The sequence below is a fragment of the Lissotriton helveticus genome, chromosome 4_1 (genome assembly GCF_964261635.1).
Source record: "Lissotriton helveticus chromosome 4_1, aLisHel1.1, whole genome shotgun sequence".
Taxonomy (NCBI): domain Eukaryota; kingdom Metazoa; phylum Chordata; class Amphibia; order Caudata; family Salamandridae; genus Lissotriton; species Lissotriton helveticus.
Genome location: NC_136063.1, coordinates 1,069,252,428 through 1,069,280,018, shown reverse-complemented (window position 1 = coordinate 1,069,280,018; position 27,591 = coordinate 1,069,252,428). Strand labels below are relative to the sequence as shown.

The 27,591-nt window shown below is 48.7% G+C and overlaps 1 protein-coding gene across 1 annotated transcript in view; it reads right to left on the bottom strand.

Annotated features, from left to right (window-relative positions):
- The window catches only part of DNAH5 (dynein axonemal heavy chain 5), a 5,174,212-nt gene that overhangs the window by 3,370,692 nt on the left and 1,775,929 nt on the right, over positions 1–27,591 (bottom strand). The window contains exon 31 of the mRNA XM_078687662.1: positions 20,724–20,887. Coding sequence (XP_078543788.1) covers positions 20,724–20,887 — 164 coding nt within the window. The remainder of the gene's footprint in view (positions 1–20,723; positions 20,888–27,591) is intronic.

Here is a 27,591-nt window from a genome sequence, read left to right as displayed (position 1 = left end):
TTCAGGTCATCAAATGCCCTTTGACAGCTAACTGTCCACTGAACCTTTTTGGGCATCGTCTTGGATGTCAGATCATTCAATGGTGTCACTATGGACCCATAGTTCTTTACAAATTTTCTGTAATACCCAGTCAGGCCCAAGAAGGCTCTGACTTGTGTCTGGGTAGTTGGAGGAGCCCAGTCCTGTGTGGCCTGGATTTTGCTCTCCAATGGTTGAACTTGACCCCCACCTACTAGGTGGCCCAAGTACACAACCTTGCTCTGCCCTATCTGGCACTTGGTAGCCTTGATAGTCAGGCCTGCCTTTTGCAGGGCCTCCAGAACCTTCTTCAGGTGGATCAGGTGATCCTCCCAGGTAGAGCTAAAGACAGCAATATCATCTAGATATGCTGCACAAAAGTCATCCAACCCAGAAAGGACTTGATTCACCAACCTTTGGAAGGTGGCAGGTGCATTCTTCAAACCAAAGGGCATCACCACAAATTGATAATGTCCACTGGGGGTAGAGAATGCTGTCTTGGCTTTTGACTCCTCAGCTAACCTGATTTGCCAATAGCCAGCTGTCAAGTCAAATGTGCTCAGATATTTGGCAGAAGCCAACTTATCAATGAGCTCATCTGCCCTGGGAATGGCATGAGCATCTGTCCTAGTGACAACATTGAGACCTCTATAGTCCACACAAAATCTCATTTCTCTCTTTCCATCTTGGGTATGAGGTTTTGCACAAGGACTACTGGGCTGACCCAGGGGCTCTCTGATGGCTCAATCACTCCAAGTTCTAACATTTTCTGCACCTCAGCCTTGATACAATCCCTGACATGGTCAGGTTGCCTGTAAATTTTGTTCTTTACAGGTAGACTGTCATCAGTGTCCACCACATGGGTGCACCAGTTAGTCTGACTGGGTGTAAGTGAAAACATGTGTCTATGGGCTTGCAAAACCTGTCTGCAGTCCATATGTTGCTGGTCAGTGAGGCTGCCTGCCAAGGCTACTCCATCCACTGAGCCATCATCAGGGTTCTGGGAAAGCAGGTCTGGGAGAGGGTCACTCTCTTCCTCCTGATCCCCATCTGTAGCCATGAGCAAGCTCATGTCTTCCCTGTCCACAAATGCTTTCAACCTGTTCACATGGATCACCCTGTGAGGGTTCCTAGGGGTTTCAAAGTTCACCATGTAGGTGACCTCCACCTTCTTTTCCATTATGGTGTAGGGTCCAGACCATTTGTCCTGGAGTGCTGCTGGGGCCACTGGCTCCAGCACCCACACCTTCTGCCCTGGCTGGTACTCAGTCAGAACAGCCTTTTGGTCATGCCAAGCTTTTTGTAATTCTTGGCTGGCCTCCAGGTTTTTGGATGCTTTATCCATGTACTCGGCCATCCTGGAGTGGAGACCAAGTACATAGTCTACAATATCAAGTTTAGGCTTTTTGAGAGGTAACTCCCATCCTTCCCTCACAAGACACAATGGACCCCTCACAGGGTGGCCAAACAAAAGTTCAACAGGGCTGTAGCCAACCCCCTTCTGTGGGACCTCTCTGTAAGCAAAGAGTAAGCAGGGTAAAAGGATGTCCCATCTTCGCCTAAGCTATTCTGGTAACCCTTTTACCATTCCCTTTAGGGTCTTGTTGAACCTTTCAACAAGCCCATTGCATTGTGGGTGATAGGGTGTGGTGAACTTGTAGTTCACTCCACACTCCTTCCACATTGCCTTCAAATATCCAGACATGAAGTTAGTACCTCTATCTGAAAGTACCTCCTTTGGAAAGCCCACTCTGGAGAAAACTACAAGTAGGGCCCTTGCCACAACAGGAGCTGTTGTGGTCCTCAGGGGAATTGCCTCTGGGTACCTGGTGGCATGATCCACTACCACCAGGATAAATCTGTGGCCAGATGCTGTCTGGGAAACCATTGGTCCAACAATGTCAATCCCAACTCTCTCAAAGGGCACCCCCACCACAGGTAGAGGTATAAGGGGGGCCTTTGTGGTGCCATCTGATTTGCCACTGGCTTGGCAGGTGACACAGGAGCGACAAAACTCCTTGGCATCTTCTGACATATGAGGCCAGTGAAAGTGAGGGACAAGCCTGTCCCAAGTCTTGTTCTGGCCTAAGTGTCCTGCAAGGGGAATATCATGGGCCAAGGTTAGGAGGAAGCCCCTAAATTGCAAAGGTATGACCAACCTCCTGGTTGTACCAGGCTTGGGGGTCTCTAGCCTCTGAATAAAGGAGTCCATCATCCTAATATACTTTAAGGGTACCTTGAGCATTCCCTGCAGCCTCAGCAGCAGCCTGCTGTCTGAGGGGTTCAAGGGAAGGGCAAGTCAACTGAGCCTGCCCCAGGTCTGCCCTTGAGAGTCCCCCTGTCCCCAGGAACTCAACCTGATCAGGTTCAAGCTCTTCAGAGACAGTCTCCTCTTGGATCACAGAATCACCCTCCTGTGAGGTCTTGATCCTCAACCTGGGGCAAGTGGGAAGGCTCTGCCTTCAACCTCTTGCTCCTTCTCTTGGGTTGTGGTTGGTCCATTGTTTCAAGATCCACCACAGGTTCAGGTAGGCACTTCTTGGCCTGGGACCTGGTTACAGCAAGGACATGGGCTGAAATCCCTAGCATTTCTGCATGAGTCCTGTGCTCCACTTCTGACCATACTGATTCCTCCAGATCATTGCCCAACAAACAGTCAACTGGAAGGGCTGCACTAACAACAACTCTTTTGAGGCCAGTTACCCCTCCCCAGGAGAAATTAACAACAGCCACACCATGTGTAGTAGTGGTGTTGCTAGCATTGGTCACTAGGTAATTTTCACCTAGTATCATCTGTTCAGGGTCCACAAAGTTAGGTGTCACCATAGTGACACTGGCACAAGTGTCCCTGTAGGCCTGAGCCAGTTTCTCATTAATTAAAGGCGTCTGCCTGTACTTGCCCAGGTTACTAGGACTCACAGTAGAGGACATAGCTATGTCCCCCTCACAGATCAGAACTGCCTGAGTAGGGATCCTGACTAAGCCAGTCTCCATCTCAGTACCCAGGGTTAACCCTACTATAGCCTTGGGTTGTGTACCACCACTGCTGACTGTACTAGGGGGAGCAGTTGCCTTAGGGGCTGCAGTGGTAGGGACTGGATTTTTCTTAGTGCATTCACTCCCCCAGTGGGAAGTGGACTTACAAGTATTGCACCAAGGTTTCTTTGGGCCATCATTCTTCTTCTTTTTTCCATTTTGGGGGCCACCCTCATTATTATTAGTTTGGGGGCCTGGAGAAGACTTCTGGTCTTTATCTTTCTGAATACCACCCTTTTGGTCTGCTTTCTTCTGACCACCTCCTTGGTTCTGGGGTTTCTGCTTAACCCTTGTTCTGACCCATTTGTCTGCCTTCTTTCCCAATTCTTGGGGAGAGGTCAGATCAGAGTCTACAAGGTGTTGATGCAACAGCTGGTTTGTACAGTTATTAAGGATCTGTTCTCTCATTATAAGATTGTACAATCCTGTATAGTCTGAAACTTTACTTCCCTGCAACCAACCCTCCAGAGCCTTAGTGGCACAATCAACAAAATCAGTCCAGTCTTGAGTCTGTGCTTTTTGGGTGTCTCTGAACAACAGCCTGTATTGATCAGTGGTTAGGCCAAACCCTTCAATACGAGCACTCTTCAAGACAGAGTAGTTTTTAGCATCCTCAGGTCTAACTGTGAGGAGCTTATCTCTCCCTTTCTCAGAAAAGGAGAGCCACAAGATTGCTGCCCACTGATCTGAAGGAACCTGCTGTACCATGCAGGCCCTCTCCAGAGCAGTTATCCATTTGTGGATGTCATCCCCATCTCTGTAGGGGGGCACAATCTTACTCAGGTTTCTATTATCATAGGACCTGTGCTTATCTGTTGGGATAATGCTGCCACCAGTGGGAGTCTCCCCACTTAACTTTTGCTCTCTTGCAAGAGCTAGTTTAGCTTGAGCCAGGGCTAATTCCTCTCTTTCTATTTGGAGATTAACTGCTCTCATCCTGGCTCTATGCTCTTTTCTTTGAGGTGAAGTCATTCCTCTCTGTGATTCTCTGGAGGCACTAGAAATGTGAGAATCCCTGGAAGGGCTTCTCTCTCTCCTATTGCCTGGGAGAATCCTGTTATGTTCTCTGGGAAGGGGCTGGCCCTCTCCATTTCCATGTAGGTCCAAGTTGGCCGGGCTAAGCCTTCCAACTGGTACCTGGCTAACCCCTTGATCCACATCTGAATCTTCACCATTTGATTCTGGGTCTGCCTCCACATTTTCTACTTCTGGGGAGGTGTTCTCAGTATCTGGGGGGTTCTCTCCTTCTCCTGACCCTGAGGGAACTGTTCTAGCTTTCTCAAGATCATCCTTCTGCAGGATGGCTATCAGGATTGGAATGGTAGGGTTATGACCCATTCTCAGCCCCCTTGAAGTGCACAAGGCACCCAAGTCCCTGTGGCTGAATTTGTCATAGCTGGTGGTTGCCTGTGGAGGGTCAACTATCACAGGTAGAGAGCCTGAAGCTTCACCTGTGCCAGACATGACTTCTAGTGAGGTGTAAGTGACGCACTTACATACACTTTGGGGCAGATTTATGAAGGCCTTGCGCCGCCGGTGCGTCACTTTATTTGACGCAACGGCGGCGCAAACAATGTGCCCTATTTACAACGTGACGCATCTAGGAGATGCGTCACGTTGTAAAGCCCTGCGCCATCAGGAGGCGTTCCGGCGCAGGGTGGGCGTTCCGGGGCAGGTGCGCCTCGCAAAAGTGGCTGAGTGAAATCTATAAGATTTCACTCAGTCACTTTCAGGACAATGCTGCTTGAAGCAGGCGTAGGTCTTGACGCAGCATTGTGGAGATGGGGCACCCCCGAGCCTTGCTGGAGCTGCGTCGCGCTTGCGACGCAGCTCCAGCAATGCGCCACCTTTTCGGCACAGATGCATCACGCATCTGTGACGTTTTTGCCCCATGGTGCGCCGCATTGTAAATGCGGCGCACCATGGGTGGCGGAGCAGCGGCGCAGGATGACTGGCGCATCCCTGGGGATGCGCCAGTCATCATAAATCTGCCCCTAAGTGTTTTCCTACTGTACCTTAATAGTGAGTTGTAGTCAGGGTGTGCTAAGCCCTTCTACCTACAACTACTAAGTTCAGTAGAACTTAAATATGCTAAGCTTTGTTTATATGTACCTAGGTACTTAATGTGATCTTTCAATTTGTTAAAAAGATTGCAATGGTAAATACAACAGCAAGCTCAAATCGCACCGCTGCTCACCAATGTGAGAAGTTGGCCTGGTATATGATGTCCACAGTTCTGTGGGCACCTTGTATCAGTCCAAACAATCCCTTATGGTGATGGTTGTAAGTCAACCTTATAGACAAGCTATCCTAGGGGTAGCATGGACTAAGCAGCCTTAAAGGCTTAACTCAAGAGGGCATGTGAAGCCAGCTGTTTTACCATATTACCCTATGCAATCCTGTAATATCAAATGAAAGGACACCACACAAGTTATATATTATAAAAATATATGTATTTATTCTCAGAATAATCCCCACTACTCTTTATGAGCAATGAAGCACAAGCGTTTAAACAAAAACACAATATAACATATACAAGTTGCACATTTTTGGATGAGGCCGGTGGCCACTCAAACCATATATCAAAAATATGGTTTAACAATCACTAATCGATCGGGGGTAAGGCCTAGGGCCTTGGGAATCGCTGGGACTACACTGGACTAACAGCAGTTAGGACGGGAGTAGCCCGCGGGATTCGGGTGCAGTGCAGAAAGCACACGCATGCACCAATGCAAAGTCAATGGTGCGTAAAAGTTACAAAGTTATTGCAAAAGGAGTCTTCCGACTGGACTAGGACTACCAAACTTTAGAATTAGGCACTTGAGGTGCGTACCAGTGTAAGAACACCGGCGCTAGTAAGTTACCTCACCCACAGGAAGCGGGTGCATAGGTGCCAAAGTGTGTCGGGTTTCATCACGCAGTTCGATGGTGCCTGAAGCTCAAGATGCTGCAGGTGTCCAGAAGAGAAGTGTCCGGTGCAATCCAAGGGTGGATCGAAGTAGAAGGGTACCTGAAAGCAGAGGGGACAGAGTCTGGGTCACTGGGCAGTGACCAGGAAGGAACCAGGAAGGAACCAGTCAATGTCGGGCGCAATCAGGTCGATGTCGTGTAGCTTCTCTCCGCTGCCACGTGGTCTCTGGTGCACCGAGGATGTCCTGGAGTGAATCACAAGCTGTCCCACGAAGGCTCTCGCTGTCGGCAGTGTCGGCTTCACGATCGGAGTCAACAAGCCTTGGCAAAGGCAACCCACGCAGGATTCGAAGATGGTTTAACACTCGGACCAGCAAGGTCAGAGCGGGTGCTCCTTTTCAGGGGAGCGAGTGCAACCAGACCAGCTGTGTAAATTAAAAGGTTCGTCGGTTCTGGGGCCACTAGCCAACGGGCAAGCGACCGGACCAACGCGTCGAGCAGGAAAATGAAAAAGGGCCCCACGCAGCACTTGTCGAGTGTGGAGGGGTGAGCTTCGGTGCACAAGCTGCTCGGGGCTGGAGCTTCTCACGCTCCAATGCACAGCTTCGAGGGAGCCTCGGGTGCTGCACGGTCAGCGCTTCGTGGTTTTTCCAAGATGGCCGCTCCCACGCTTCAGGTCGCCTCCACGGGTCCCAGCTCTGTATAGACTGTGGACCGGGCTGTTAGAAGTCAGGATCGCTGGCTCTTGTCGAACTCTGTCGCTCGAGTTCCGGCGCGAACTGCAACAAAGCAAACATCGAGGTGCTGGATGGTGCCTGTTTGCACAGGGTGGTCACTCCTTGACCACAAGGGAGATTCTTCAGTCTTCCACAACGAGTGGGATGTCGAAGGGTCCAGAGTTTTGTTTCATAAGTTTCAGTCAGGATAATCTGATGTGCATTGGCACTGCTCCCACCTATATTCCAAATCTGGGGGCTGGATTACCTGCTAGGTCCCTCCTATGGGTGGGACCCAGGAAGGGGGTGTTACACCCCTTTCCCTTTGTCCAGCTTCCCGCCAGGACTGGGACTGGAGAGTCCCAGAACCGGTTTGGCTGGCATTTGCCCGGGGACACCTTGTGCGCACCAGGCAATGTCTAGTTTCTTTCAACCCTCCCTGCTACAATCCACTATCTCCTGTCTGGGGTGGTGTAACACCTCCCTGTGACAGTAGATCCTTTGATCATGCCTCCTCTGTCGAGTTTCAGTCAGCAGCAGGAGGGCAGACTCGTGTCTGTATCAGCAGCATCCATTTTGTGATGCTGGGGCTCTGGTTTGGATTAACCGCATTTGCAGTAAGTAACATGTCTTCCCCTCCTAGAGGGGTGGGACGCTGCCCCCATCGTCAGAATCGTCGAGGGGGTAGCATTCCACGTTTTATGACACCAAACACGACATGTTTTGATAAAGCCAAACCGGAGTTGCAATAACCGTAAGGATTATAATGCACTTAAGAGTATATGGTATGGCAGTATCATTGGAACAGCTATAGGGAAATGGTCCCGCAAGCTGCAGACAGGCTCAGCTCATGCTAGAGCACCATCTCACATAAAACCAAGCACTCTGCCTCCAGGATTGTTAAGGCCTGCCATAGGAGTGGCTGATAGGTTTACATGTGTCCAAATATAGGTTTAGGCATAGGTATACTATACCTTGCCCCAGCTGAGTGATCAGCCAATGATCAGCCAGTTGTGTCAATTTAAGAACCAGCCAGGGGTGGCAAAAGCTATGCTTCAGCCCCTGGTAGGCCTTGGATGCCCCTATGCCCTGGGCACCTATAGTGCACTGTACAGGGGCTGACAAGGAGTCCTGTACCAATTTGGTTATGTACCTATAGTACATGTCTGTGAATTTAGAGAGAGAACAGCTGATTCTGATTAGCAGGCCCACAGCCACATTAAGTCGAAAACCAGTGAAGCAAAAAGCACAAATTGGGGTGACCATAGGATAGCAGACCCTACTCTCCTACAGAGAACAAATCCGGGAACTGTCCCAAGAGCTGGCGGCAGTCCTCACGCTGCTGAGGAGTGAGGGAGAGAGAGAGTCTCACTCCGTCTACGGAGCCATCCTTCTCTTTGGCACGCAGGAGGTCAGGGAGAGGCTCCGTTTCCTCTTCTGCTCCGTCGTCGGTGGCCAAGAGCAAGCTCAACTCCGTCCGCACGAAGTGAGGCTTGAGGCGGTTCACGTGGAGGATCCGAAGGGGGTTCTGAGGGGACTGGACGTCCACCAAGTAGGTCACTTGGCTTTTCCTCTCCACGACCTTAAAGGGGCCGGTCCATTTGTCTTGGAGGGCGCCGGGTTTCACCGGGGACATCACCCAGACCTGCTGGCCCGGTTGAAACTCGACCAGAGTGGCATTCTGGTCATACCAGCGCTTCATCTCCTCCTGACTTGCTTCGAGGTTGGCTTAGGCCAGCGCTCGGAATTTCCGTGTCTGATTTCGGAGGGTGAGAATGTAGCGGAACACATCTGGAGGAGGTTCTCGGGGGGGCCGTCTCCCATCCCTCCTTGATCAAGCTGAGGGGCACCCGGACGGGATGCCCGTACAGCAGCTCAAAGGGGCTGAACCCCAGGGACTTCTGGGGGACCTCCCGGTATGCGAACAAGAGGCAGGGGAGGAGGACGTCCCACTTGCGCCGGACGGGCTCTTCGAGGCCCATGATCATCCCCTTCAGTGTCCGGTTAAACCGTTCGACTAGGCCATTTCCTTGGGGATGATACGGGGTTGTGAATTTGTAGGACACTCCACATTGTTGCCACCGGGACATCATGTATTTAGAGATAAAGTTTGTGCCGCGGTCACTCACGACTTCGTGGGGAAAACGCACTCGGGAGAAGATCCCCATGAGCGCTCGGCCCACCACGGGGGCGTTATGGTGCGGAGGGGGATGGCCTCGAGGTATCGGGTGGCGTGTTCCACCAGGACTAGGATGAATCGGTGACCTTGGGAGGTTCTAGGGTCCAGGGGCCCTACTATGTCGATTCCGACCCGCTCAAAGGGGGTACCGACGACGGGGAAGGGTTGGAGGGGAGCCTTGCGCGTTCCTCCACTTTTTCCACTAGCCTGGCACGTGAGGCAGGACTTGCAGTGGGCTTCTACATTCGCTCGCATCTTGGGCCAATAGAAGTGCGTAACTAGGCGGTCATAGGTCTTGTCCTGGCCCAAGTGTCCCGCCAGGGGTACATCGTGGGCCAGGCCCAGGAGGAAGTCTCGGAAGCGTAAGGGTACCACCAGCACTCGGGCTGACCCTAGCTCGGCAGACTTCTGCTCACTGTACAGGAGGTCATTCTCCCAGTATACGGAATGGGTTCCAGTCTGGTCGCCCGCAGCTTGGGCCGCGGCCTGTCACCGGAGTCCGACCAGTGTAGGGCAAGTGGCTTGCTCCCAGCAGAACTCCTCTAGGGAGGGGCCCCCCTCGTGACGCCACTGCGCCAGCTCGGGCAGATCGTCTAGCTCAGGGATCTGTGCGGGCTCGGGATGCAAGGTTTTGTTGTCGGTGACGGGCTCCCCTCCTGGGGAGAGGCCGGTGGGCTCAGTTCGGTCGCCCCTATCTTCTTCTACAGGGCGGTGGCTGGGAGGCTCGGCGTCGACAGCCCCGAAGGGGGGTAGTCGGGCGGACATGGACCGGGTGGTGGCGCACACCCACTCGGGTAGGCCCATCATGCCTAGGTGGGTCTTGCGTTCCACCTGTCCCCACGGGGAATTTTCTAGTTTGTTGCCCAGAAGACAGTCTACAGGTTGGGATGCTCGGACAGCGACTCATAACTTTCCTATCACTCCCCCCCATTCGAACGGTACTAGGGCCATTTTACACAAACTCTCTGTGTTGTCAGCGGACAGTACGGGGCACAGGACATTCGGAATGATCTGTTCCTCTCTGACTAGATGACTGAGGACACCTGTGATACTCGCCCCGGTGCCGCGAAGGGCCACCACCCGGAGGCCGTTCACCGTCACCAGTTACCGGTATTCTTGTTATTATCGGGTAGGGGGCCCCGGGAATCATCTCTCGGTCTCCTAGGGAGACTAGGGCCATGGCAGCGGGTTCCCACTCTTCGGTGTCCTCCATCTCCTCCCCTAGTGCTACGTTGGCTACCTGTCTGGCTGGGGGAGCTGTCGTGGAGGGTCACGGGTCCATGGGACACTGCGGGTCACTGGCATAATGCCCTGGCTGTTGGTAACGGTAACAAAAAATAGTGACTCGGTGCCCACAGTTGCCTGGGGGAGCAGGCCTGGCTGGTGGGGGTGCTGGTATTGTCTGGGGTTGGCTTCTGGGGGGACTACGCTGGGGTCCTGACTGGGAATCCCTCTGTCTTCCTAGGTTCCCCCCTCCCCTCCCTGATTGCTTCGGGGGTAGTCTCCTACGGGGCCCCGGGGGACCCGGGTGTTCACCCAGCGATCGGCCTCCACGGCCAGCTTTCTTGGATCTGCAAGCTTGCTTGGCGTAGTTCCACAAAACAGTTCACGGACAAATGTTCCCATGCGATAAGGTCGGTAAGTTCTTCGAAGGTGGTAACTTTGCTGCCCTTGATCCACCCTTCCAATGCTCGACTGTAAAAGTTCACGTACTCCACCCACATCATGCTAGGGATCTTCTTGCAGTCCCGGAACCGCTGGCGATACATCTCGGGGGTGAGCCCGTATCTCGTGAGGAGGGCCTCTTTCATGTGTCTGTAGGAGGTCTGCAGAGAGGACGGTAGATCAAGCAGGGTGTGTCTCCCCTCGCTCAGGAATCGGCCCCACAACCCAGCTCCCCAATCCTTCTGCGGAACTCGGTGGGAGGTCATGGCGACTTTGTAGGCCTTGAACCATTGCTGGATATAGTCGTTCTTATAGTATTCTCTCACCACATCCTTGGGGATGTGTACTTTTGGCTCTACTGGGGGAACGGCTTCTCGGCTCTCCGGGGTTCGGCTTTCTTCGCTCCGGGCCTTTAGCTCGATCTTCTTCAGGCCGCGCTCGTGCTCCAGCTGGAGTCTCTTGTCTTCATGTTCCCGATGGAGTTTCTTCTCTTCCAACTCTCCTTGTAGTCGTAGCTGCTCTACGGCTAGCCTCTTTTCCGCTAGCTTTAATTGGCACTCAATTTTGAGTTTTGAAAATTCAAGTTCATGATTGTGGTTTCTTTCTCTGTCCGCTAGTTCTTCTGGGGAGAGGCCCCCATCTGGTGCGCTGCTCCGTACCGGAGAGCTGCTGCCCACTCTCGGGTTGAGTTCGGGTTCGGTCGGCTGTTCTGCTCCTCCTCTTGACGGGGGAGGGTTTTCCTCGGACTCTACCCAAGCTTGTAGGGCTTTCTGCATGTCCTCCTTCGTATTCAGGCCTGTGGTAGCGATTCCTCGTGCTTTGCAAAATTCTTTCAGTTCTTTGTGCGTGTACTCTTCCAGCCGTTCCGCACGGAACGTAGTACTCGCATCGGTTTCAGTGGTACTCTTGGTGTTTTTTTCCGTCATCTTTGTCTGGTAGTGCGGCAGCCGCTTACTGTACGATCTCTAGATTATGGACTTGTATACCGTCGTTTGCCACCAATGTTAGAGGGGCGATCCCAGGGGAGGACAGACTCGGCACGTGACCACCCTGTGAACACCTCTCCTAGGAACACAGCCGAGCACTGGCGGGAGACCCCTCCGGGAGAGGACCTCCGATCTAAGATCGTACGCGCTGCGCTAGCAACACTCGACAAAGGAACACCACACCGTAGGATTAAGAGAACGTATTCTTTATATCTTCAAGAAAGGGATGGACCATTATGATACGCAGGTTCTTCTGTACAGGCAAGCAAGGGCTCAAAGAGTCTCGGTAGTGGTAGGGTAGCGGGACAGTCTCAAGGTTCAAAGTCACTTGCAGTTGCGTATCCGGCGCACAGCTCTCAATCCTCGAGCTGGAGGATACGGGATGATCTTGGGTCCAGCCGGACCAGGATAGTTCTCTGAGCCGCGATCGAATCAGCAGGGCTCGAGCAAGGAAGTCGCAGTTCTTACGGTCTTGGGGAGCCGCGATCCAATCAGCAGGGCTCAGGAGTTCTCAAGGTTGCAAGGGAGCCGCGACAGCATCAGCAGGGCTCAGGTGGTCTCGGGCAGAAGTCCTTCTCTGCTGGGTAGGACCTGCGACAGCGTCAGCAGGGCTCAGGTGGATCTTGAGGTTGCGAGGGAGCCGTGACAGCGTCAGCAGGGCTCAGGTGGTCTCGGGCAGAAGTCCTTCTCTCTTTGGTAGGAGCCGCGACAGCGTCAGCAGGGCTCAGGTGGTTCTTTAGGTTGCAAGGGAGCCGCGACAGCGTCAGCAGGGCTCAGGTGGTCTCAAAGTTGCAAGGGAGTCGCGACAGCGTTCGCAGGGCTCGGTGGTCTCGGGCAGAAGTCCTTCTCTGCTTGGTAGGAGCCGCGACAGCATCAGCAGGGCTCAGGTAGTCCAGGATACAACTGATTTGATCGTCCCAGAGCCACCCTTGATATAGGACTCCTCTCCTTTGATGTCCGGAGTCCTCGCAGGCGGAGGTCTTAGCACCTGGGAGCTGGTTGTTGGGGTTCCGCCTCGGCGGCTCCTTTCATCCTTTCAAGTTGGGTCTGGAGGGATCCCAGACACTCAGCAGGCCTGGAGCCAGCCCTCAGGGAGGCCGGATGGGTGATCGAAACTCATCTCTCGAGGGGAGGTGGGAGGTGTGATCGAGCTACTCCTCCCTCTCTCGCTCACGGGGAGCGCTCTACCCCCTGGCTGGGTATGGCGCCGAAGGCCGAGGTTGGGCTGGGACCGAGGCGGCCATCTTAGGTGCAGGGACATGGGCCTCGGTCTCGGGTACCAGGAAAATGGAGGGCGAGGACGGGGAAGCCCAGTGTCAGGGAGGTGGGTCATGGAGGGAATGGTCGGGTGAATCAGGGTCATGGGGAGATGCACGGGTCAGGAGGGGTTACCACGGGTCAGGAGGGACCACGCCACGAGGCCGGGTCCAACATCCATGCTACCCCTAGGATAGCTTGTCTATAAGGTTGACTTACAACCACCACCATAAGGGATTGTTTGGACTCTGCCTCAGAGTTATCTTGTCTTTTTTGTCTTGTCTTTTTTCTCTTTTCCTATTAGTAGTGGTTATTTACACTGATTGTACCTAAGTTTGTTGATTTAGCCCTTATTATATTGTGAATTCTTGTTAATAGTACTAAGACCGATGGAGAAATGAAAGAGTACCGTGGGCACCTTAGATGCCTTCCTGGTGAGAGCGGAATCCATTCTCACTCACGAGATACAATTAACTGAGCGCAGGCTCTCACTTGATTCTTTACAGTTCCCATTGACCAGGGAGGGAGATTCTACCAGACAATTAACTCCAAAGATTAACATTGTTCATACACAATCTCATTCCCCCTGACCATTCAACCCCAAGCCCTTAATAGACATGACAAAGAGACCAACACCATTACTTCTGTAGGGACAGGGCCCCACACTCTGAACCAAACTAAACAAATGAAAGGGCAGGTAACAAGAATGAAATAGAAGGGAGATAAGGGGGGCAAAGACGGGAGGAAAAAAGATTACGATGGTTCGAGTTTCTTGGGAACAGTTTCAGTACTAACTCAAACAGAGGTAGTTCCCAATTACTCTGAACCGCAGTTAGATGTATCCACATCAAACCTCAAAGACGTCCTACAAGGTTTGAGGGCTCCTATGGAAGATCTTGTTAAAGGTATTTTAGAAGCACAGTTTAGGGACATGACGACGCAGATGAGTGTATTCCTTGATGAAAGATTTGGCCGCTTAGAGAAGAAGATAGAGCAATTGAAAGAGGTCGTAGACTCAATTAGTGTCCGACAAGAAAATACAAAAATGACCCACAGCAGTATGCATTTTTCACCTACGCAAAAGGGCTGTGGTAGGCAATCATCCCAAGTGCTCAAACCTGGCCCCTTAAGTGAACCTCAACCAGAAATTCTAAAAAGATATGTAACAGAAGATCCCAAATTAAAGGTTACTGCCAGAGTGGAGAATAACTGTAATCAAGGGCAGGATAATAGTAATAATTTTAAGAATTCTACAGTTCAACCCAGCACAGACAATTTAGACTTACCACCTGCATCCTGCCCCTACATATTAATTTTAGCAGAGGTCCCACCTTTAAAACAGGGCAGACCGAATCCTGGTCTTCCCTTCGTAACAAAGTGGTAGATTGGTTGACGAAATACAAGCATTTTAACCCCCAGCACATTAATCAAATTTTGATGGTTCGTAGAGTGGGGTGGGTTGGTCTCTCTTGAAAGTCCACTCGGGGCGATTGTATAGTTATAAATTTTAGGACGCCCCGAATGGTTCGTTTTCTTCTAACACCTAAAGAGGAACTTCCTGCTTTACCCACAACTATCGTGTCCCTTCCCCATGGTTTCTTTTACAAACCGGTACCCATATCTAGAGCAGAAGAAAACAGCTTCGTTATAACCTCTAATAGGTTTGAGCTGTTATCACTTCTAGAGGAAGTGGACTGACAACCAACTTGCGCACAGGGGACTATTTCCCACTTAGACGAGGGTAAAAGTAGTGATCGGTCAATCACTCCTGTCCCTATTCTCCCTCTGGTAGTGGTTTGTGCAGCAAATCCTTTGCACCTCACTTCTAATCTTACTTTGGTTCCATTCGAACAGGAGCAAGACCCCTATACATCTAATTCTGCCAATAGAACTCCTTTACAGAGTCCTTCAATAGCAAACTGCTTAGATCTAGCCACAGGTTCCTTAACTTGTAGTATGAGTCCGAAGGAACTTGGAGGCCAGATAACAGCCCTTCCCTCAGTTCTAAATTCCACGAGAGGGGTCCCACTTAGTATTATTTTTTGGAATATCGCTGGCCTCCACTCTAAGATCAATCAAGGAGAGTGGCTTACATTTGGGCTGACTTATGGTATCCTTTGTTTACAAGAGACGTGGGCCGTATTACCAATCCACCTCAATGGTTACAAAATATTCTTTTCACCCGCTATTCCATCCCCATCAGGGCGCGCAAAAGGAGGCCTAGTGGTTTATACCTCGAACTTAATACAAGTGAGGAAAATTACTACCCTAAAAAATGAGGAGAACTATAAAATAATTTCAATCGACATTAATAAACTGGATCTCCTTGCGTTAGTTAATTTCTATAATAATTTACAACAATCCCAGCTAATTGTGATTTTGAAGGAAATTCGCTACTTCCTTCTAGATTTTAATAATAACCACCAAGGGAAAAATTCTATCATCATTTGGGGTGGTGATTTTAACTTACCCCATTGCGAACAAAATGACAACACAACATGTGGTCTTTTAGATGAGCAAGAGAACAACATCACCCACTTTATTCATTCTCGGATCGGAGTTTGTTTGAATGAGTCAATCCAAATTTTGCAATTGGCCTATGCAAATGAATTGATATCTCCTATTGTTCCTTTAAGCCCAACCTTTAACGGTAGAGGTGCCTCTAGTTGTATAGATTTCATTCTCCTATCAATTAGGGCTTCATCCCTTATATCGAACTTTAAAACCCATGATTGCGTATTTAGCGATCACTTGCCTATCTTAATCACCCTTTCTCTCCAGCAGGTACGAGGAAGGGATAGGCAGATGAGTCTTTACGAGGAGGAAAGCCTGACTATGAACAGATTAAATGGTCACTCCATTAAGTAGGTTCGGTCAGATCCGGAAAAGATAACTGAAAAGGTTGTCAAAAATTCTATGACTGCAATTACCGTCTGTCTGGCTGACCGACCGATCGACCCCGCAAGAGATTCTTGACAACTTTGAGGCAATAACCAAATCTGTTAAAGAAGCCCTAACCATCAGACCCAAAGGGATAAGAAAAAATAAGGTTGGCTGGTTTAATCTAACATGTATCAAAGCTTATTCTAACCTTAAAACAGCCCTTAATAAAACCCCCAGAGACAGGACGGAGATCATCCACCTAAGGAAAATTTACAACAAGGCCCTACGACAAAGGAAATTGGAACTGAAAGAGGAACTATGGGCAGCCCTACATAAAAGTTGCGTAACAAATGATAGCACAGCTTTTTGGGAAGTCATTAACCTCCATTTCTCTCTGGCCTAAGGGAGAACAGTAAAATAGAAGTCACGATTGATGAACCGGCCTGGATAGCTAATTTCTCCCAAACATTTGTCGACCTTTACAAATTTAAAATAGATCTTTGGGCCCCAATCTTGCTCAGGGTACCGGAAGCAACTGGTAAAATTGGCTTGCTGGACTCCTGGTTAGAATCCATTTTGGTTCCAGTTTTTAAAAAGGGCAATCGTAACAGCCCAACATGTTACCGTCCTATCTCATTGCTGGACTCTTTGGGAAAAGTTGTGGAGCGTATTTTATTAGAACGCCTTCAGAACTGGACGGAGGATAACAAGATCATATCTGACCTCCAGTACGGATTCAGGGAAGGCCTCGGTACCATCGAGCAGGTCCTTAACCTTAGTTTACGTAAATACGTGGACGTAAAGGGTGGAAGATTACATATGGCCTACCTAGATCTTACTGCAGCGTTTGATTGCGTAGGTCATATAAAACTCTGGGATTCTCTAACAAGAATGGGTGTTGATCCTTTGTTAGTTAATTACCTGCGTGAAATTTACTCTAACGCCACTGCTAGGGTGAGATTTGGCTTGGGGGGTGAATTAACTGCTCCCTTCAGGGTCGAGCCGGGAGTAAGACAGGGCTGTGTCCTGGCCCCCTTCCTTTTACACTCTACACAAACGGTTTGGAATTAGCCATGTTGGTGGGGTGCCAGGACCTACCCCTAGTCCAAAATCGTCCGATCTCCGCTCTCCTTTATGCGGATGACGCAGTGATTATTGCCCGCACTCCCCTCGAACTCCAGCGCTCACTAAACCGATACAACTCATTTATGTCAAATTTGGATTGAAAAATTAATATAAAAAAAACTTTCATTATGAGTTCTGGCCGAAAATTAAGAAAAGGGAGAGATATCTATATAAATAACACTAGAGTGGAGCATACTCCTACTCACCCCTATCTTGGAGTTGTAATTGACGAGAAGGGCACCTGAAGAAGAGCCATAGAGGCCAGAAAATTGCTGTTTCTAAAATCAACAATGGCCCTAGTAAATTTTACACAGAGACTAGGCAAACAACCCCCACAGGAGATGATACGTATTTACCAGGCTAAATGTGTCAGAACGACCATCTATGGGGAGGGGTGTGGGGATACGTACAGGCTGAATCTCTACAAAAGGTGGAGAATATTTTTTTAAGATTCATTCTCGCAGTCCCCCAGAGTATGTCTACATATAGCTGCCATTTAGAACTAAGCCTGTCCTACATCTCTGACATTATAAAGATCCAGCCAATTATTTTATGGCACTGTCTTTGGACGTCAAATAACTTAGCTTTTTCTCAATCTGTTATAACAGACTGCCTCTTACTTGAAAACGTTACAAAGATTGGCTGGCTTCAATATGTCAAGAAGTTTTTCTATGACCTTGGCCTGGAGAAATATTACTATAACCCCGCTGATCTGGCTCAGATCTCAAGGAAATTGTTAAAAAATCAATGCCTTATCCACCTAGCGGATCTCCACTTGGTGGCTGAAACCAATAAAATCTCAGCTCAGCATTCTTTGTCCAAATTTCCTTGGAGATCCAGCCATATTTAACTTGGAAATTAAGCAGCTATGACAGATTTTTGTTGACTCGGTTTAGACTCAATATTTTTCATCGATTTGTTACTGGTCAAAGCTGCTTTGCCATTGTCCCTGTGACAGAACATCCTCTCAAACTCTTCTCCGCCTGACCCTTTTCTGTAAATTTTACATTGAACCTAGAAAGCGATGGTTAGTACCAATTCTAAAAAGTCTGGGCTTACGTCAATGTCGACCCGCTTTCATGGTCCTCCAATTTTTGGAATTTGATTTTCTAGCTTTTTTCTAGCTTTAAATATAGCTAGGTTTTTAAAATTTTGTATTCGTCACAGAACCAATCTATAACTTAAGATTGATGCATTTTAAATTACTGTTGGATGTTTTTTAACTGTGATTTTTTTAATGCTAATTTTATTCTGTAATTAATTTATTGTGTTTTAAACAAATAATTCATGTTTCTTATCGCACAATTTATTGATTTGAGATGAACATACTTTTATGGCTTTCTTCTAAATGAAACCGAATAAAGTAAACAAATTGATTGTATATACAACGAAAGAGTGAAGTTTCGAACGAAAAGAGAGAGCATGAAGAATCTCACTAGATTCTTTAAGAAAGCCCTCATCGGGGTCCAGTAGAAGAGGGCAGCATACAGACTCCAAGCGGGTGCCTGGCGCTGTGCCATTTTCACCACCACCCCCCTCCCAAAACCCATGGTGTGAATACTCCTTACACCTAACAGGTGCAATCTGGTTTATCTGCAATAAGAGTGACCACTCACAACATTTTGAATGCACCATTTCACTATTTTTCACTTGTCACTTTCACGTCCTCAGGTCAGGGTGGGCCTTAGCGAAACAAGACCTTGTACATGATGTCCAGGGCGGTGTGATAATGTTGTGCGAAGCTAGATGTAAAAACAAGTTTAGTTTCAACATTGTTGTGCATGCAAATATGTGCAAAAGGTCACAGCTGAAAATTGTATTTGTGAGGACAATGTAAGAAATAAGCTACTTCGCTACATGGGCCTAATTCTGGAACATAACAATATTAGGCCATACTACTCAGAGAAAGTGCGCCACATACATACCACTACCCTAACATAAGATGGCTTACCTTTGTTTACTATTAAACAAGTACTGTAGTTTGAAGCAAAGTCATCACAATGGGGAGCACAATAAATGTGTTCAAAGTTCATACATTTATCAAGTAAGGCTATGTCTGATGTGTGAAAGATGCCTTGCTACATCTAATTCTACAATTTTAAAACTGATAAACGAAGTGTGTTTGTGGTGTCTGCTAGGAAGAGACCTGGTGGCCCTATATGGATTTTCTGCAGGTCAGACAGCTTTTCTTTGGAGAGAAGACAACAGGGCCTTTTGCATTTCAGCACAGCTAACGTGACAACACTTAACAGGAAACAGGATGTAATCAATCATCAATGTAGATTTGCAGTACATTTTAGTTGATTCCTATTGGACACGTAAGGCGTTCAAATGCCACTCAAATTCCATTTAGAGTGTCATGTTATGGAGCCTTAAGCTTGACATTTTATAAAGTAGCTACCATTCTGACAGCAAATATCTTCCTTTCCAGGCGTCTAGACTATATGGATAAACATTTGAGAACAGCATCACTGTACATCGTCACCTGGTGTAACAGAATTGTCCACCAGCCCAGAGAAGCAGTAATTGCAGCCTTATACCTCTCTTATCATGTGAAGTGAAATGAAATGGCGCCTGCTTAGCCCAACAAGGTAGCAACACGTCAGCAACATTCAAATTGGCGTTAGTTGAAGTACTATCTGGAGCTTTATGATTTAGATCTATACATAGATGCATCGTCAAATGAAAGGTTCGAGGCACAACATGCGTACTGTATGATTATAAGCACCAGTGAAGAAAAGCACACCATCATCCGGTGCCATCTTCAGTTGTTTCACCATGAAAATGTTCACAGCACCCACAAGCAAACAGACAAGGTGGGCTGTTGAATGTATTCTGGGTCCTCTCATCTTGTGGTGACCTGAATAAGTACCCATTCACGCCTGGAGTAATTTCTTTATTAATAAAGTCTTAACCACAGGCAAGACCATCAGCTGGACTGGTCCTACTTCACATGCTGCTTGTGACCTGCTCCCACGAGACAAATTTACCACAGAAATCAGTGTGAGAAACCGTCATGTTGGTCTGAAGGCCGTAAATATTACTATGACAAATACAACTTCTTACTCATGGTTCCTTCATAACTTAAATACACGATAACTGCAAGCAGATGACAAGCATTGAAGTAAAACCCCACGACAGGCACTATTTACAAACTACTCCCTCTGAGATTTGTCTTTCTTTGTATGTGTAAAGATCTGTTTTTTTCTGTGGCTGCTGATCAGGTCTGCTTGTGGCCTGGCCTATCCATCGATCCCCAGGTAAAAAGACACAAATAAAATACATAAAGGCCTTATTTATGAAGGCCTTGCGCCACCGGTGCGTCACTTTTTCCCATGTTAAAAATGACGCACCGGCGGCGCAAGGCCTTCATAAATAAGGCCCATAAAATATGTTTAACCGGTAAAGATTATATTGAGCTCATACAGTCACGATTTCTTATATGAACTGAATAATCACTTGTAGTTCATTTCAAACAGGATTGTGTTTAACAGAGATCAACTGAAGTTGTAAAGGCATTTAGATCATAAGAATGTTTAAAATTCCCTGTATCCAAATGATTGAAATGTAACACATCCAGCATCCTTTGAGGAAAGGCATGAGACTTTACCTAGACTCCTCTGCATTCTGACAGTAATATTTTAAAAATATAAGGTTTGGCCTCTGGCGCTTTCAAGAGGAACATGACTTCAAGGATCAAAATGAGGTGTCACCTAGGAATCTTTAGAGGATTACAAAATCGTGTTTGTCTTACTAAGCATGCAATTCTGTTGATAGGGTGAGGGGATGTAAGAATGTCAGAAGGGGTACAGTAATGCTGATGGCAATAAATTGTCAATTAAATATTTTTTCTTTACATTGCTCTCCCTTACCTTTATCATAATGAGAAATATATTCAAGAGCAAGTCATAATTGCTCGCATGTTTTATTTATTAGAGTTGCTCTTACCCAGTGAGTGATTTCTGACAAATTTCTAATTGTTCCAGCAGATGAGGCAACAGCTGTCCCATGGTTTCATCTCCAACACAGCATTGCACCACAGTTGGCATCTCATGGGTCCGTGTCATAATCCTGACCCAGGACTTATCAATGTTTGAAAAGCGTTTGGCTTCCTGCGTCATGAAAATTGACAGAAAACTAGTTAAAAAAAACATACGTTTCGAGAACATGTTCTTGGGTCAGAAAACCAAGACATTATTAATTTATCGAAAGAATATGATTGGTGGTAATTTGCTTCACTTCTTTCTTGTCATTTTTACTTAATCTTTTCCCAATCTCCGTCTATTTCTTGCTGGCTCATGTTTTAATAATATTTCGATCTATACTATAAACTCAAGTTGCAGGTTAGATACAGCTGAAGAAGGTGATCAACATGTGTTCTCACTGATTACTGGCACTTCATGCTTGGGCCTCTTCTCAGTAACCAGGGCTGAAAATATTCAGGATAGTCCAAAAATTTGCTTTTTGAATCATATTAAAATGATACGCGTCCACTTGCAGCGAGAGATATGCATCAGGTTACTGGTAGAAAGCCCTAGTAAGATCACACATTCTACCTGGTATGTATCTGGCCAAGCTGTTTGGTTAGCATATTGTATTACATAGTTATTGTGCACTATATATGAATCATTAGGGAATTTGCAGCATCCTACCGAAGTTTTATTACGTGGCAAAATAATTTAGTCCCTGAGAAGGGCTGTATACATGAGTTCATGTTATATTATGAGAAACAATAAATGTAAAGTGTAAGAAAAGGTTATTGTAGAACTGCTACTTATTTTCTCCATACCTTTGTCACTACGCTTAGTCTGCCGTTTTTTTCTCAACCTGAGCTCAATCCAGAAATACAGAACAATACGGAATCTATTACATTCGTCAATAGTGGGAAATGTATTAATCTTATAGCGGAGCAATACCATTTGGAATGTATGTAGTCAATAAGAAGCACTAGGAGAATACATAATCCTCACAAGCAGCTGTAAGGACGATGGTCTACCTTTTGATGACACCAGATGAAGCCACGACATAAAGCTGCTGCCTCCATGTGACGTGAGGTTACACCTTTAGTTTTTGGGAGTGTCTGAAAGTTTAAGGTGCACCAGACTGAGCATCTTCTGAACTCAGGTTGGACAACACAAATACACCTCACAACTGCTCTCACTCTTTGTACCCTGATGACTTGTGGGAACCAGTACTGTCATCCGAAAGTTAGAATGTTTTGTTATGTAGGATCTGATGGTGCCTGCTAAAACATGTGAATTCGACAATGCATGTTACAAGGTAAGTGCAGGGGCGGTTCCTGCATGACGGTGTAGTGGCCAGAGAACCACTGGTCTCAGAGGATGGAGGAGAAGAACAATTTACTTACCTTTCGGTAACGCATTAGCTGGTAGAGACAATATCTAGCTGCAGATTCCTTACCTTTGAATTTCCCAAGCGTCAGGTTGAATCTGGAAACTTTTGCGTGAGCAGTACCCATTGCGCGTGCCGTTGGGTGGCTTCATTTGGCTCTGTGTGACGTTGTCGGCATCATTCTTGTTGGTTATGACATCGCAGTCACCTATACACACGCCACCAAGGCGCACGGAAATCAGTACTTATCACTTTTCCACGCCAGAAGCGCAGAGCCATGAAGTGACTGACTGGAATGTATGTTATAACTAGGGCCCTGAAGAAGTGAACAACCCTAGACCTAATAAATTAGTCCGCAGAGAGGGGAGGCATGGGTCGGTCTTTAAGGAATCTGCAGCTAGACATTTTTTCCACCAGATAATGTGTTACCGAAGGTACGTACCATGTTAATCTGACAGAGTCTTCTAGCTGCAGATTCCTAACCTTTGAATAGATACCAAAGCCATACCATCCTGGCGGTAGGCTGTGGACAGATTTCTTACACTAAGAGATTCTGCAGGACTGAACAGGCAAAATGCCCTCCTTGCGGACCTACCTGTCCAGGCAGTGGGGCTTGGCAAACATGTGCAAAGACACCCACGTTGGTGCCTGGAAAATGTCCAAGACTGGGACGCCCTGAGCCAATGCCGTGGTCACAGCCTTCCCCCTGGTAGAATGAGCTCATAAGGCCTGCTTCTTAGCCAGGGCATAGCAGATCTTATTGTAGAGAATAACCCAGTGAGAAATGGTCAGTTTCTGCACTGCCTGACCCTTTTTAGCAGCCATGTACCCCACAAAGAGTTGGTCGTCCACCCGAGACTCAGTTGCGTGGTCAAGGTAAAACGACAATGCTCTTTTTGGGTCCAGAAGGTGGAGAGGCTCATTCTAGTTAAAGGCATATGGAGAGCAAAAAAGGCGGGCCAAGTGAGTGATTGACCCTGACATAATGGGGTCCCCTCCGTCGGCAAAAAGAAAGCCCAGTTGCAAAGAACCCCCTTATCTCCAAAGATCAACATATATGGAAGCTAGGATGACAAACCCTCCAACTCACTCACCCACCGGACCGATGTTATTGCCACCAGAAAGGCTGTTTTGATGGTAAGTAGCCAGAAGGAACAATTATGCAAAGGCTCTAAAGGAGCGCACATAAGAAAAATGAGAACCAAATTAAGGTCCCACTGTGGCATGACAAAGGATGTTGGTGGAAACCTATGTACAAGCCATTTTAAGAATCTATTTACAACAGGATATTTAAACAAAGAGGGTTTGTCCGGCCGCCACAAGAAAGCAGACAGGGCGAAAGATAACCCTTGAGAGTGCACAACACAGAGCCCTGCTAGGCAAGGGTAACAATGAAAAGAAGAATGGTAGAAAGAAAAGCAGAGAGGGGTCAATATACCTTGCTGTACAATATTTTACAAACTTTTGCCAATGATGTCTTAGTGGAGGGCTGCCTGGCCACCGAAATAAACTCACATAATTCAGTAGGAAGGTTAAAAGCTATCAACTGTCGCCGCTCAATCTCCTCGCATGGAGGTGGACAGTTGAGAGGTTCGGATGGAGGACCTTCTCCTGCTGCTGCGACAAAAGATCCTCCTGAAGGGCAGCCTGATTGGAGGATTGATGCTCATTTTCAGAAGCACTGGATACCAAACTCTCCTTGCCAAGTTCAGGGCCACAAGAATGACTTGTGCCCGGTCATTCTTGATCCTATTTAGAAGCCTGGGCAAATTTGGTATGGGCGGAAAGGCGTACAGTAGGCCTGAGCTCTACTTTGATCGAAAAGTGTCGCAGAGCAATAGCCATCTTGGAAACTCCAGTGCGCCAAACTGTGACATTGTGGTTTCTCATCGGAGGCGAACAGACCAAACCAAGGCTGTCCCCACTGCTGAAATAGACCTTGAGCCACCTCCAATTGCAGAGGCCATTCGTGATTTGCTAGACATCTACAGCTAAGTTCATCACCCCTGGCAGTCAGAGAACCTGCCAGGTGTTGAACCACCAGAGTTACGCCCTGCTGTTCCAGTTATGTTCAGAAATGCAGGGCCTCTTGACAAAGGGTCCATAACCCCACCCCACCCTGCTTGTTTCAGTACTACATGGCAATGGTGTTGTCCATGAACACCTGCACCAACTTCCTCATGAGAGAGGGTAGAAATGCTTTCAATGGCAATCGAATCACACAAAGCTCCAATAAATTGATGTGGAGCCCCGACTCTGCCAGAGACCAGTGACCCCTAATTTCCACCTCTCCCAGTTGGCCTCCCCATCACAGGAGCTATGGAACTGTCACCACTGTGTGATATGGTTGAGGAAGGGAGAGGTGTCTGCCTTTAACCCAATGGCGGTTCGTCAACCACCACTGCAGACAGGTTGCTCTTTTGAGATCTGGACCATGTCGGTGAGATTTCCCCGATGCTGTGCCCACTGGAACCTCAGGTCTCTCTGCAGAGCCTGCATGCGTCACCTGGCATGCTTTACCAACAGGATGCAGAAGACCATGAGCCCAACTGCCTCAGTTTCAATCTCACTGAAATCCAGAATAGAGGTTGAAACATCAGTATCATAACCTGAATATCCTGGACTCGGTGCTCGGGAGGATAGGCCAGAAACTGCACTGTGTCCAGAATTGCTCAGATGAAAGGGAGCCTCTGAGGAGTCCGGTGTGATTTTGTCACGTTTACAGAGAACCACAGCAAATGCAGGAGGTTTGCTGTAGTCTGAAGGTGGGAGATGACAGCCTGGGGTGAGGATGCCTACAACAGCCAGTCATCGAGATAGGGGAATACTGAAATCCCTAACGTTTGCAGATGAGCTGCCACTGCAGCCATTACTTTGGTGAACACCCGAGAGACGCTGGTAAGGCCAAAGGGGAGCGCAGTAACCTGAAAGTGCTCATGGCCTACATTAAACAGCAAGTAACGTCTGTGGCCCTGCAGAATGTGTATGTGAAAATCCCATTTAGTCTTCCTGGTCTAGGGTAGACAATATCTGAGCTAAAAAAAGCTTCATGAACTTCTTCGGAATCAAAAAGTAGCCGGAATTACAGCCACTGCCTACTTCTGAAACCGGGATCCTCTCTATAGCTCCCTTGGGTAGAAGAGCTGTAACTTCCTCTTGGAGTAATTTTAAATGATCCTCTGCCGGATGTTCTTGAAGTAGCGGAATAGGTGGAGGAAAAGAAAGGAAAGGCAGAGAATAGCCCTTCTGAATGATCTGCAAGACCCACTTGTTTGATGTTATGGACCTCCAGTGGGGGAGATGATGATGGACTTTCACTCCCACTGGAGTAGCATGGTCTTGCAGAGTCAGACTAGGAGTACTTGGAGGCGGAAGCTGCCGACGGCAGGGTGGCTGATGACTACTGGCTCCCATTCCTAGTACAGAATAAGCCTCATCTACATCAACATACAAGTTGGGTAAGTCTGCATAGGACGGTGGCTGGGATAGGACTAGCGTGGCTGAAAACCCCTTCCATTGCCACGAAAGGGGAGAAAGATAGACTGGTCACAAGGTGTAGGAGAAGGGCCCAATTATCTGGCCATAGCACAAGAATCCTTGAACCGTTCAAGGGCCAAGTCTGTCTTCTGTCCAAACAGACAGTATCCATCAAAGGGCATGTCCATCAAATTAGCCTGAACATTGCCCGAAAGACAGATGTTCCGAGCTAGGCACGGCACTATAACATCACTGTTGATGAAATTGCTCTGCCCAGCAATTCGGTTGTGTCAAGTCCACACCTGATGGTGAATTTTGCTGCATCTCTCCCATGCTTGACTGCCTGGGAGAGCACAGTCCAGACCTCCACCAGGCTTGTGGCTGCACTTGCGCAACCGTCTTCCAGAGGCCCAATAAGCATGCAGTATTCACCAACCGCAAAAGCCAGGCTGGATGAAGAAAACAGCTTCTTCCCAATTGATTTCAACCTCTTGGATTCCCTGTCAGTGGGGAAAGCACCCTGGGAAGTTGAAGCCTGCGCCACTAAGCTTTCATGGGTGGGGTGTTGGCTGATGAACTTGGGTCGCCCAGAGCCAGGCGAGGGCAGCGTGCCACTGTGCCACTGTCCTATTCACAGGAGCTCCTGTGCTAGGCTTGGACCACGTGCCTAACAGGACATTTGTCAATGCTTCATTGAAGGGCAGAAGGAGTTCAGAGGTGGAAGCCCCAGGCTGAAGTACTTCTGTTAGGAGATTAGTCCTGACCTGCACAGAGGGCAACTCCAGTCCAAGGACCTCAACTGCCCTCCTTACCACAATGGCATAAGATGCCCCCTTCTCTGTAGCTACAGCTGGCGGAGAGAGCATGCCAGGACCCTCTAATTGCGCACCTGTTGCCCGTTTGTGGTCGCGTTGGTTGCTGCTGTTCTTTTCTGGACCATCTACCCCTCGCCGGACCCGCTCCGCGGGTCCCGCATCGCTGCTTGGCCACAGGAGTACGCCGGGGGAAAGTGTTTTGAGACTCTGGGCGCTGGTCAGACTTGCAGGGCTGCGAGCAGTGTGGTCAGGGACTCCATATCCCAGGAGTCCCTGATAGCCCGGCTGAGAACACCTGGGCCGCTCTCCCTGCAAGCTCCGCCCCCTCACCAACGGACCTAAAAGCCCTTGCTTCTACCGCCTCTCTGGGACCCTCTAATTGCGCACCTGTTGCCCGTTTGTGGTCGCGTTGGTTGCTGCTGTTCTTTTCTGGACCATCTACCCCTCGCCGGACCCGCTCCGCGGGTCCCGCATCGCTGCTTGGCCACAGGAGTACGCCGGGGGAAAGTGTTTTGAGACTCTGGGCGCTGGTCAGACTTGCAGGGCTGCGAGCAGTGTGGTCAGGGACTCCATATCCCAGGAGTCCCTGATAGCCCGGCTGAGAACACCTGGGCCGCTCTCCCTGCAAGCTCCGCCCCCTCACCAACGGACCTAAAAGCCCTTGCTTCTACCGCCTCTCTGGGACCCTCTAATTGCGCACCTGTTGCCCGTTTGTGGTCGCGTTGGTTGCTGCTGTTCTTTTCTGGACCATCTACCCCTCGCCGGACCCGCTCCGCGGGTCCCGCATCGCTGCTTGGCCACAGGAGTACGCCGGGGGAAAGTGTTTTGAGACTCTGGGCGCTGGTCAGACTTGCAGGGCTGCGAGCAGTGTGGTCAGGGACTCCATATCCCAGGAGTCCCTGATAGCCCGGCTGAGAACACCTGGGCCGCTCTCCCTGCAAGCTCCGCCCCCTCACCAACGGACCTAAAAGCCCTTGCTTCTACCGCCTCTCTGGGACCCTCTAATTGCGCACCTGTTGCCCGTTTGTGGTCGCGTTGGTTGCTGCTGTTCTTTTCTGGACCATCTACCCCTCGCCGGACCCGCTCCGCGGGTCCCGCATCGCTGCTTGGCCACAGGAGTACGCCGGGGGAAAGTGTTTTGAGACTCTGGGCGCTGGTCAGACTTGCAGGGC